Source organism: Sarcophilus harrisii, chromosome 3, assembly GCF_902635505.1.
Source record: "Sarcophilus harrisii chromosome 3, mSarHar1.11, whole genome shotgun sequence".
NCBI lineage: Eukaryota > Metazoa > Chordata > Mammalia > Dasyuromorphia > Dasyuridae > Sarcophilus > Sarcophilus harrisii.
The window spans coordinates 474152502-474165597 of record NC_045428.1 but is presented as its reverse complement, the minus strand read 5'-3'; the positions used below and the strand labels follow the sequence as shown (position 1 = coordinate 474165597).

At 34.4% G+C, this 13096-nt stretch overlaps 1 protein-coding gene across 1 annotated transcript in view; it reads right to left on the bottom strand.

Moving 5' to 3' along the window:
* CNTN5 (contactin 5) overlaps positions 1-13096 on the bottom strand; it is a 1555331-nt gene that overhangs the window by 431662 nt on the left and 1110573 nt on the right. Inside the window, exon 7 of the mRNA XM_031961045.1 lies at positions 7704-7799. Within this exon, the coding sequence (XP_031816905.1) occupies positions 7704-7799 (96 nt within the window). The remainder of the gene's footprint in view (positions 1-7703; positions 7800-13096) is intronic.

The window sequence follows — 13096 nt, the reverse complement described above, 5'->3', positions numbered from 1 at the left end:
CGCCAGAAGAGTCAGGGGATTCCAGTTCTGGGGACCACTGAGCTTTGGTTGTAGCCCCAGGAAAACATGCATTCTCAAGCTGCAAGACCTCCAGTGCTTCATCCCAGTCCTGGCCAAACAGGTAGAAGCCGATCCTATGGTACCTAAGCAAACAAGTGATGGCCAGCAGAATCCCACCAAGCTTTAGCATAGTCTCAGTAAACAGGCAGCCTTCAGAGGCTGAGGACCATGAGCTCCAGTGCAGTCCCAGAAAAACTCAGAACATCCACTGGGCCTCAGCAAACACCAGACACCTGCACTAGGCCTACAGTTCAGCATAGGGTAAGCTGCCAGACCCCTACAGCCTTCAACAGTACTCCACTTCACCCTCTCAGTGCAACACCAGACACAATGGTCCCCAGTGAGTCTCAGGGCAACATCAAAGCAGCATCAGGTAAACATCCAGTGCCTGAAGTCACTGGCACAAGAAACCTGGGAACTTCTACTCTGGGAGCAAAACTCAAAATTGAAAGAAAGTAAAAATGCCAAAAACAACAACAACAAACAAAAAAGCCTTCCACAAACCCCTGAGCAAAAAAACACCAAAAAGTGGGCAAGTAGAAGCTAATGATTGTATGAGACATCAAGAATGCATTAAATTAAAAAGAATGAAAAAAAAATAGAAGAAAATATAAATTATATTTTCATGGAAAAAATAACCTGGGCAAGTCACTTATTTAATTCACATGAAATAGAATTAATGACTTTTTTCCCCTTGATATGTTATGCTTAATGTTTCTGAATAAGTGATTCTTGGTTGTAGTCCTAGCTCCTATGCCTTCTATAATATCATATTCCATGACTTCTAATTCTTTAAGGTTGTAGCTGGCAAGTCTTGTGCATTCCTTATCATGACTCCTTGATATTTGAATTGTTACTTTCTAGCCATTCATAGTACTTCTCCCCCTTGATATAATAGTTTTGAAATTTGACTATAATATTATTTGGAGTTTTTATTTTTGGATATCTTTCCTCAAGGGATTGGTGAGTTATTTCAGTGTCTGTTTTGCCCCTTGGCTCCAGGATATTAAAGCAGTTTTTCTTGATAATTTCTTGAAAGATGCTATTCAAAACCTCCTTTTTTTTTTCTTCCCCCTTCCCCAAGGCAATTGAGTGACTTGCCTAGGGTCACATACCTAAGAAGTGTTAAGTGTCACAGACCAGATTTGAACTCGGGTCCTCCTGACTTCAGGGCTGGTGCTCTATCCACTGTACCACCTAACTGCCCCTAATCCTCCTTCTGATTGTGGCTTTGAGGCAGTCCAATGATTCTGATATTGTATCTCCTGGGTTGATTTTTCAGGTCTCCAATGTAAAGATCCAAAAGAAGCATGGATAGGTAAAAAGAGGAAAAACATAAAGGATTAATAGAGCCAAACAGTTTATACACCTATATGGGAAGATGATATTTATAATCTTATAAATTGTATCAATAATAGTATAGCTAGAAGGAACAAACATAGATAGTACAAGTATAAGGTGAATTTGATGGAATGACATTAAAAATATTAAAGGATAAGAAAGAGAAGTACAATGGGCAGGGAGGGAAAGAAAAGGTAAAATGGTATAAATTATTTCACATGAAGAGATGCAAAAGACCTATTACAATGAAGGGGAAGATAGAATGGTGGGAATGAACTTGAATCTTTCTCTTAATATTGGCTCAAAGAGAGAATGATATACATAATAAGTTGAATATAGAAATCTATCTTACCCAATGGGGAAGTAAGAGAAGAAGGCATTAAGTAAAAGAGGAAAGTGGGGATTGACAGAAGGGAGGGTAGATAGATCAAGGAGGTGGTAGTCAGAGACAAAACACTGGTGAGGAGGAAAAGAAGGGGGGAAAAGGGAGGACAAATAGAAGGAAGAAAAAGATGGAGGGAAATACTAGGTAGTAATCATAACTGTGAATGTGAATAAGATGAGCTCTCCTATAAAATAGAAATATGCATCCAGTGAATCAAAAACCAGGATCCTAAAATGTGTTGTTTACATGAAACACACTTGAAGTAGAGAAACACACAGGGTAAAAGGTAAGAGGCTGGAGCACAATCTATTATGCTTCAGCTGCTGCAAAAAAAAGTAGGGGTAGTTATCCGATTTGAGACAAAGTAAAATCAAAACTAGACCTAATTAAAAGAGATAAGAAAGGAAACTACATCTTGCTGAAAGATACCATAGACAATGATAACATCCACATTCTTAAAGGGTGACAGCATAATTAATTAAATCAGAGGAGCAAGGAATAGTCTACCTGTCAGGTCTATGGGGAAGGGAAAAATTAATGATCAAACAAGAGATAGAGAGTATTAAGAAATGCAAAATATATAATTGTGATTATATTAAATTAAAAAGCTTTTGTACAAACAAAACTAATTCAGCCAAGATTAAAAGGAAAGCAAAAAGCTGAGAAACAATCTTAACAGCAAATGTCTCTGATAAAAGTCTCATTTCTCAAATATGTAAAGAAATGAGTCACATTTATAAGAATACAAACTATTCCTCAAGTGATAAATGGCCAAAGGATATGAACAAGTAGTTTTCAGAAGAAGAAAGGAAAGCTATCTATATGCATATGAAGAAGTGCTCTAAATCACTTTTGATTAAAGAAATGTAAATTAAAACAACTCTGAAGCACCACTATCATATTAAATTATATGGCACACAAAAAAGTGACAAATTTTGGAAAGGATATAGGAAAACTGGAACACTAATATGTTGTTGATGGAGTTGGGACCTTTCAACCATTTAGGAGAGCAATTTGCATTATGCCAAAAAGGCAACTAAACTTTGTATAACTTTTGATCTAGTGATACCATTGCTTGATCTGTATCCCAAAAGGATCATTAGGGAAAAAAAAAAAAAAAAGGAAAAAGGGTCTACAGGTGACAGCTATTTGTAGCTGTCATTTTTGTAGTAGCAAGATATGAGAAAATAAGGGGATACTCATCAATTGGTAAATGTCTGAACAAGCTATGGTATATGAATGTAAAGGAATACTATTGTGCAATAAGAAATGATAAATAGGTTTCATCTGGAAAGACTTGTATAAGTTGATATGAAGGAAATTGAGCAGAAGCAAGAAAACCTTGTACATGAAATCAGCAACATTTGGGTGATGACCAACTATGAATGATCCAATTCCTTCTTAGCAACACAATAAGCCAAAACAAGTACAAAGAACTAAATGGAAAATGTTATCCATATCTAGATTAAAACACTGATGGACTCTCAATCCAAATCAAAGAATTTTTTTCCACTTCATTGTTTTGCATAGATTTTTTTTTTTGTGACCTGCTTTATCACTCAAAATTGTGACTAATGGGGAAATATATTTTACTTGATAAAACATATAAACTATATCAAATTGCCTACCATCTTTGGAAGAGGGGAGGAAAATGAAGGAAGGAGAAAAATTCAGAATTCAAAATCTTGTAAAAATGAATGTTAAAATTTTTCTTGACATGTAACTGGATAATAAGCAAAATATTATTTATAAAGAAGGAAGTAGATGTCATTTCTACTTTGATTTTCTTTGGGAAAAATAAAATGGATAAAAATGGATAAACTGAAGTTAAATTTCTATAAGACAATAAAAGTATTCTCCATAGTCCACAATAGTGTTTGTGGATCACAAACTAATCTAGAGTATCACTTAATCTTTCCTTTTACCTTTCCATGTAAGTATGTATTACTATTCAGTGAGTATAATACTAGGATATACCTAAAAAGATATCCTCCTAGTGTTATATTCACTTTCATCTCCTGGACAACATGGGGACTGAGGGATCTGAGTCTAGGAAGACTGTGTCTACTGCTGAGACACAGTCCTGGGCAAGAAGGAATCAGCATACCTGGTGACTATAGAAGCAATGGGGCAGGAATGCTGCTGGCTGTAGGCACTTACCTAAATGGGGAGATTTTGGTTTGGGCTCTAGGTCAGAGGTGAGAGAGCTGAAGTGAAGTCAGAGGCACCATCTCCTTTACCCCAGGACAAAAGTATAACACTAACAGTTCTCATTAAAATAATAATAATAATAATAATAATAGGCAAAGAAGAAAAAACTCAACCACAAACCTGTGTTCATCTTCAGAGGAGTACAGTGAAGTAAAAAAAGCTTCTGCCCCAAAGAGTAACATTAAATAGCTAACAGACTAGAATTATTTATAGAAGAATTCAAAAAAGACCACAAAAATCAAATGAAAGAGATTGGGGAAAAACTAAAAAAAATAAAATAAAATCCAAGAAAAAACAAGATCATGAAAAAAAAAATTAACCAACTAGAAAAGAAGTTATAGTTTTAAAGAAGAAAATAGTTCTTTGAAAATTAGAATTGGACAAGGGGAAGCCAGTGAAGCTATAAGAGAACAAGAAATAATAAAACAACAAAAAGAATGAACAAATAGAAAAGGTGAAACAGCTTAAAAGAAAAAGAACAGATCTGAGGAACAGATCAAGAAGAGAAAATATAAGAATAATTGGACTACTTGAAAGTTGTGACCAAAAAAAAAAAAAAACAAAAGAAACAAAAACCAAAACAAATGAACAAAAAACCACCTTGACACAATAATGCAAAAAAATCAAAGCAAATTGACCTGGGATAATAATACATTTGAGGAAAGTAGAAATAGAAAAAAAATCCAACGATCACCAACTCCATGGAAAACACATAAGAATATTATTGCCAAATTTTGAAACCTCCAGATCAAAGGGAAAACTCTGCAAGAAACAAATGAACAAAAACCAATTCAAATAAGCTGGAGCTACAATTCAACTTGTACAGGATTTATCAGCAGCTACAATAGAAGGCTGAAGATCCTGGAATAATATCTATCTACAATTAAAAGAACTACACCTATGCCCCAAAACATCATATCCAGCAAAACCATATTTGATTAAAAAAAAAATAGACATTCAGCAAACTTATAAATTTTCAGAACTTTGTCTCAACTTAACCTTAACTTAATAGAAAATTTAATATATAAGAGCCAACATCAAAGATTCCAAGGGTCTCAGTGAGGAAAACTTATTTATGGTTTTTACATCGAAATGTTTAGCATATATTTGAGATTGACCTCAGTTATTGGGCAGCTCAGAAGAAAGATTGGGGCAGAACTGGCTGTGATCTGACTCTAAAAAGCAAAACTGTTTAGGAAAAGGTAAAAAATAGTAATTATACAAATGGAGTGCAGAAAAAGAACTCACAGAGAAGCATTTGAGGGGGGAGGAGGGCCTATAATTCTGAAAACCTACTCATATTAGGAATGGCTTAAATAGAGAAAATACACACACACACACACACACACACACATATACACACAATATCATGAAGAAAATAGTACCCTCCAAAATCTACAAAAAAATAAGGAGGGAAGGAATAGAATAAGATGGGGTATAGAACAGTTACAGATTCATGCCACTGGGAGAAGGAGTGTATATTGATGAGAGATAAAGAAGGTGGGAAAGGTTGATATAGGATAAAAAAGGGGAGCAGAAGAGGGTTTAGATTAATGGGAAAGGAATAGATTAATAGCAATGGGATAAAAAGGGAGGAAAAAACTGGAGAGAGATTATAAGGCAGGGATCCTTGAGTAGGGGGAGATTAGATAATAATTGCAAGGCAAGTTAAGGAGTAGAACTAAAGTAGAAGAATCAGCAGGATAGGAAATAAGAGATATATACAAAAACAATAACAAAGATCAGGAATAGAATTCATTAGAATAATAAGTTGGGCTAGTAATTATTGATCTCAGGGAAAGCCAAACTTAGAGATTCAATCAAGAGAAATCTACATTATGTGTTACCCATATTAATACTATTTTAGCTGCATGTTTATATATGTGTAAATGCAGATGTATATATACATGTATATGTATGCATGTATATATATATATATGTATGCCTAAAAATAGATAAATGTATGAGTGTGTGTGTGTGTGTGTGTGTGTGTGTGTGTACCTGTGCTTTACTATAATTTGCTTGGTGAAGGTAGGGGTGATGAATAAGAGAAAAAAAGAATAAAGAAAAAAGTGCACACCAGAGACAAAAGAATAATCTAACAAGGAAGCAAAGAAAAATGGACAGTTATAAGTACATAATCTCTTCTATTATTACATATGCATTCTTGAAATGAAATCTAACGCTACCTATTTTGAATCCTCCCTGATGTTTTACTGGGTATATGATAATGTTTTGTTTTGTTATTTTCCCTTTCTTTTTTCCATTTTTCTATTTAATTTTAAATAAAATTTAAAAATATTTGAAAATTAAAAAATGAAATTATGAGATTAAATGAATAAAAGGAGTGATTATAGAAAAAAAAAATAAATAAAGGAATCCTGAACCAGCCATCTCTTTATTTTCTACCTGGCTGCAATCTTTTGGACTGGACTCCAGGTTCATGCCTATCCACTATCTTTTTGCTTTTCCTTTGGTGTGTTGTCTTCCTCCATTAAATTTGTGAGCTGCTTAAGGGCAGATACCATCTTTCTTTTTGTATTTGTATCCCCATATTTTAGCACAGCACCTGGCACACAGTGGGCATTTAACTGAATGTTAATTGACTGACTACATTATTACTTTTAGAAAAGTTCATTTTTAAGTCTAAATTAACAAAGTTGACAACTGAAAGGTGAATCCAGAGAAAGTTTAATATCAAAGGAAAGAAGATTTTTAAAATATACCTTTATATAACTTAGTATTCCTGATTTTAAAAAAAAATTACACTTAATAGAATTATGCTTCTCTACTTAACCTGATTAACATAACTTAAAAGCAATTTTGTCTTCTTACTAATTATTAATGGAAAAGTGACCAGGATACATGGGAAATTAATGCTTTTTTCCCTTTTTTTGCCTCCAGGATATTTTAATAACTTCTTAATTAGAAACAGATCAATCATAAGCTCATAGGCTTTAGAGCATATAGATCTTTCATTCCCTTCTTTGTGCAAATTCCTGTGAAACAAGAAGTACTATTATAATTTATCTGATCTTGAGAGAAATTCATCACAAATAATAGAACTCAAGGCTAAGAAAGAATTGACCAGCTGTAGATTGCCAAAAGGGTATATGCTTAATGTGAAAACAGTATATAAGTCTATCAAATCCATTAGAAACCACTTGTCCCTCACATTAGTTTTATAAACAAAAGTTTTGGTACTCAGAAGGTGATGTAGGACACTCACTATGTGTTCTATGTTTTTTATTCGGAAACTTAAAATTTGTTTCTTAATGGTCTTGACTTTAGTGCTATAAAGAACACAACAGATGATTGCCTGTCTAGCTTATCTCCTGAAAGAGAATGCAGTTTGGTATTCAGTAGGCAGGCAAACCAAAAAAGTTTTCAGAAGTTTCTATGCTCTCTTGACTTATCTCTTTCCTTGAGTTTTAAGCAATACATTACTCACTGGGGAAGGGACACAACCATGACAATTAACAGTTAAAATGGCAATAAAACAATTTTATCATAAGAACTCAATCTCCTACTCAATGGCATTTAGAATGACTGAACTTTAATTATTCCTCTGGTACTGAGAGACATATCAAGTGCAAAATAGACATTTGGTTTGGGATGTTTCACAGTCAATACACCACACCATTCAAACAAATGAGCAGATAGTCAAAGAGAACAGAAACAATCCATAATGGGAATCCTACTGTACCTGGTGAATGAGGCGGAGGAGAACACATCAGAACAACCCCCTGGCCTTCCCTCACAGAGACTGCACTTCTTGTCCGGCCACTAAAATTTCCCAGATCTGTTAATACAACACAGCATTTAGATGTATGACAGGAAGGAGCTGAAACTTTTATTACTATTATAACTTATACTTCTCCCCCCAACTCATTATTATGCTGACAATGCCTCTTTTGATTTGTTAATCAGTGATAGGAGGCTCCTAAAAATAAATCTATATACCATCTTATTTTAACTACAAAGATTTTTAGGTTACATCCAGTTATTTATTACTCCTTGCAGTGAACACATGTTGTCAGTGGGGAGATATTAAGCAATACAACATTTATAACAGACATTTAATAGCTCTTTTATTTCTTTATATCATTTCCTGTTTATTGATTTTTTTTCTCCCACCAATAAAAGCCATCCATGCATAGTGAGAAGAGAAATAAAGGTGGTGAGGGTTGTCTACTGTCTAACCTGCTGCCTGTGGAGACTCATTATATATGTCGCTGTAGGAATACAGGATATAGCAAGTACACAGTTGGAATTTACCAAATTATAGAGACCTGGGTGATCTCACTTAATATGAAGAGGATATGAAGTGTTCTTTTCTTCTAAATGTAAGTCAGGAGGTCATGTTGCTTCTATTCTATGGAAGTTTAAGAATAGACTGAATTATTTAATGGTACCTATTCATTTTTGATGCAGGTGTATAGTTCTGGCAGTGTTCCTGCAAGAGGAAAACCCACTAATATTTATAACAGATTACAATATGGGAGGCCAATTCCCTCTCCCTCAGATAGATAGCATTTACCCAATTAGAATGGATATTTGCTTTAGAAAATATTGAGAAGAGAAAGATAAAATAAAGTGTCATAAAAATCATTTATATTTTCATATCTCCTTTGTTGAGTCTCCCTAAAGCTTCCTCCTTTCTTTTTGCTCAGCCTACTTCAATGGTAGGCATTTTATGAAATAAGAGGAAGGGAAAAAGGAGGGAGAGTGTATTTTGGGAATGCATTGACCATTAGTGTATCTTTTATACTTGGTATGACCAAATCCCAAAAGAAGCTGTGATGTGTTTAGACAGGGGTCCTTAACATCAAATGCTTGAGGCCAGAGAGTTTGCCTCTATTCTCTTGAATCATTGCTTGAATGAATTCCAAAGCTTTTTACTGAAAATCTCTTATCTAAATCTTTTGGAATTTCTACACTGGTCTGCTTTAACAACATAATAGAACAACTAGATACTCCCTGCTACCCCTTAGCAAATTCAAACTGAAAGCTTTTAAACTGGAAAGCTGACAGGTCACCACTGAAAAGGCTCTCTGATGTGATTTGAAGATCTAACTGCTCCAAATGTCTTCTCTACAAGCTAGTCATTAGAATTGCTCCTTCAGGATAAAGTATTATGTTTTCACAAGTTGCTTTTACTGTATAAATAGGTGGGGCATCTTATTAATTCATTGGTTCTATTAACCCATTGAAACCTATTAACATTCTAGCAGAATTATTATTTTTTTTTCAAATTAGCTAGGGATATCAACAAGTATAGCAGTCACTTTTATTTCCAACCACACCCTGTATCTTTCCTAATCTTAATGGTTGTATAGTTCCTGTGCCACCTAAACTGACTAGAAACTTTTGTAATACTACAAGTAAATGTGGGAATCTAGGTCTTGTTTCTAAATTTGTTAACTTAGTTTCAAATTAAATCAAAAGTAAGAGATTAAGCTATTGAACTGAATTTTGAAATAGCCACTGTTTGAATTCAGTTGATGTTAATTATTTGTACCAAATCAACTTGGTTTTATGGCACATCAAATGAATTAAGAAATATAAAAGTTATTTTGAAATAAATTGCCTTTAAATTTTCTTTAATGAAGGCTCTGGACTACTATAGTGAAATTTACTTATTGTTACTGCTTGAGTTTAATGGAACATACACAAGTAGTTATTTTTAAATATATATGTATGTATGTATTTTGTTACATTTGAGAGGTGCTGGTTTGATGAAAGCTCATTACTTATGTAAGGGGGGGAAAAGACAAGAAATTAACACTTCCATTATTTAAAAACTACATATTTATCATCTGAGACCAATTTTGTTTTATTGAAGGAAGAAGACAAGAAGAAAAAAAAAAGATTTTAATAACAACAGAAAATCTTTACAAAATGTTTTAAGGCTTAGAAAGATTTTTACAGAAATGATCATATTTAATGATTAAAACAACTTAGTAACATAGGTACCACTGATATTATTACTCCCATTCTCCAGATGAAGAAACTTAAGTTTATGAGATGATTGGCTAATATCACTGCTAGAGTCATAGTGAAGATAAACAATTTTTTTTAACTACATCTTGCTCACTCCCTAACATACTATTTTAATTTGTTAAAAAAAAAAAAAAAAATGACACATTTTACTCCCGTATATCCACAGAGAGATCTGCGCCTGCTCTGTTACTTCTGCTTTTTGGGATGAAATGATTGGATGGTGAATTAAATTAATACAGTCACACCTGGTAGCTGGTAGCTACTGGTAGCGCTGGTAGCTAATAGATCCTTAAATGTTTATTAGCTGACTATTCCAAACTCCTAATGTATACCCCTATAAATTGAGGAAGAAATGGAACCTTTCTAGGACTTAATATTTATCCAAGAGAATGGAAATTGCAATAAGGATCTTTTGAATTTGAATGGACCACAGACAGTTGCCTTAAGTACTGAAAGATTACTGGACTTGTCTAGGGTCACACAGCTAATATGTTTTAAGAGAGACTTTAACATCAGATCTTCCTGATTTCAAGTCTGATTCCTTGTCCAATATGCTGTGCTTCCTCTCATAACTTTACCTAACATCCATTTTTTTTTCCTTTAAAAAAACTCACTTCCAAGCAACAGAAAGCTTCTAAGAGGGAAAAACAAAACTATGCTGATTTGATTCACTGAATATTTGTGAGATTTAAACTCCACAAGATCCACACTTATACATGAATACCTTTTCATTCTTCCCCTATCATCATCCTTAGATAATGGGGTGTAGGAAGAGTTCAGATAAGACTAGTACCTTTGGGTGAAGGTTGCTGACTGAGCCCTTTACAAGGCTGCTTTCCACCTTTGGAGTCCTGATCCACCTGACTCTCACTTGTGGGCTCCAAGAAGCTGTAGTTGCATAGCAGCCACACGTGAAATCATTTTGGCAGATGGGCTAAATCAGATTGAAAGCAACCAAAGGATCTCAAACCTTATGGTGAGCTAGGCGGGCTGTCTATTCCAGGAATGTAGACTTTCCCTGGTGGAACAGGCTGATAAGAACAATTTTTTTTTTCACCAGTGGCCATGAAAGCAGTGAAGCAGGTGTTGTGGAATTCTTAGAGCCTGGGTACACATTGAGAACATCATCATCATCCACTGAATCTTGAGTTATCACTAAGGGACACTTAAGAAATTCATGTTAAAATTATATTCGTATATCTTCTCCATAAATATAATGAACTTTTAAACAAGAGCACATTCAGAGAGATATCGCATTCCTGCCTTAAACTAGGGACTAGATTTGTGATTTCACTGGTGGACAGAGTCAAGAAAACTGGTGATAACTCAGAATGGAAGAGAATAACCCATTTGTTTATCGAGAAATGGAATGAGAGTCCTAAAATTAAGTTCTCATTTTTGGAGAGGACACTTTTCCTCTCCCTGAAGACAAATGTTGGGAAACTAGTTTGTATACCAAGACTAAATTAGAATGATTTATGGGGGAAAAAACAACAACATTGTTTTTCAAGAGTGGGTTGAGTGTAAGCACAGCTGGATATTTGTGTATTATTGGAAGCAAGAAGAGAAGCTAAAATTTTTCACACTTGAGGGACTTGTTTTCTATTAGATTTCTTCTATCAAACAAATAATTTAGCTGGAAAAGAATGAGTTGAAAAACTTAGACACACACATACACAATTGTTGGTGCATCTAGATAGGTCATAAGTAGGTGACAGAGTGAATCCAGGAAGCTGCTGGAGCTCTCCAAGTTTCCATTGGAACCACATGAAACCATTCCTCTGACCAATCTAGAATGACAGATGGAATGAAATAATTTTCCAGCTCAAGAAAGATTAGAAGGATTTCAAGAAAGGTCAGTCTCATTAGGCTGAAAGGGGTGCTCAATGCAACTCAGAAAGTGTCAGGGAAAGCTGGAGTCAGGATCTTAATCACAACAGACCAGCAACTAAGAACCTCCATCCTGTTTTAATAGCAGAACAGACTAGTGGGGCAGCCTCAAGTCCCAGAAAAGGAGGAAAATTGCCAGCCTGGGGAAACTAGGTAACAACAAGTGGGCTATGCTCAAAGCCAAAATTCAAAGATGCTCAAGAAGCTTGGGACAGAGCTTCTTGTGCCTCAGGAACAGACCTTGACTTTAAAATTCATGAAATAGGAAAAAGAAAGAAAGAAAATGAACAAACATTAACCATAGAAATCAATTATGTGACAGGGAAGACCAAAACACCAATTCAGAAGAGGACAAAATGCCCTCATGTTAAAACCTCAAAAGGGGTTATAGATTGGTCTTAAGTCCAAGGAACCTTTTTGGAATAGCTCATAAAGAATTTTAAAAATTAAGTAAGAGAGATGGAAGAAAAATTGGGAAAAGAAATGAGAAGTATGCAAAAGAGAGCTTGGAAAAGGAAATGGATTTCTTAAAAAATATACAAATAGCCAAATGCAAAAGACATTCACTGGAGACTCCAAAAAAGAACCTTTAAAAATAGAATTAATCAAATGGAAAAGGAGATACAAAAGAACTAACTGAAGAAAATCATATACTGAAAACTAGAACTAGGCAATGGAAGGTAATGACTATGAATCAAGAATCAGTCAAACTAAAATGAATGGGGGAAAAAAAAAAGGAAGATAATATAAAATGCCTCATCAGAAAAACAGCTGACTCAATAAACAGATGTATGTGAGGCAATTTTAAAATTATTGAACTACCTGAAAGCCACAACCAAAACAAGACCCTGGACAGCATTCTACAAGAGATCATCATGGATTGGTCTTAAGTTTTAAATCTAAAGAAGTCTTGAATATCATGGAAAGAGGGAGTACCAAGAAGCAATGAAGGTCAAATCTGGTTCATCTGGTTTGAGGAGTTACTTCAACTTCTGTAAACTTTGAATGTATTGGTAGTGAAGTCATAGAATCTTATATTTAAAGCTGGAAGATACTTTATAAGCCATCTAAATTAATTAATTTTACTTATAAGGAAACTAAGATTTAGAGAGATCAAGTGTGTTCACAAAGATATTAGCAGCACTAAATAAGAGAGTTGAGATTTGAAACCAGGTTTCCTCCCTTTAAATTTAGGGCTCTTTCCAT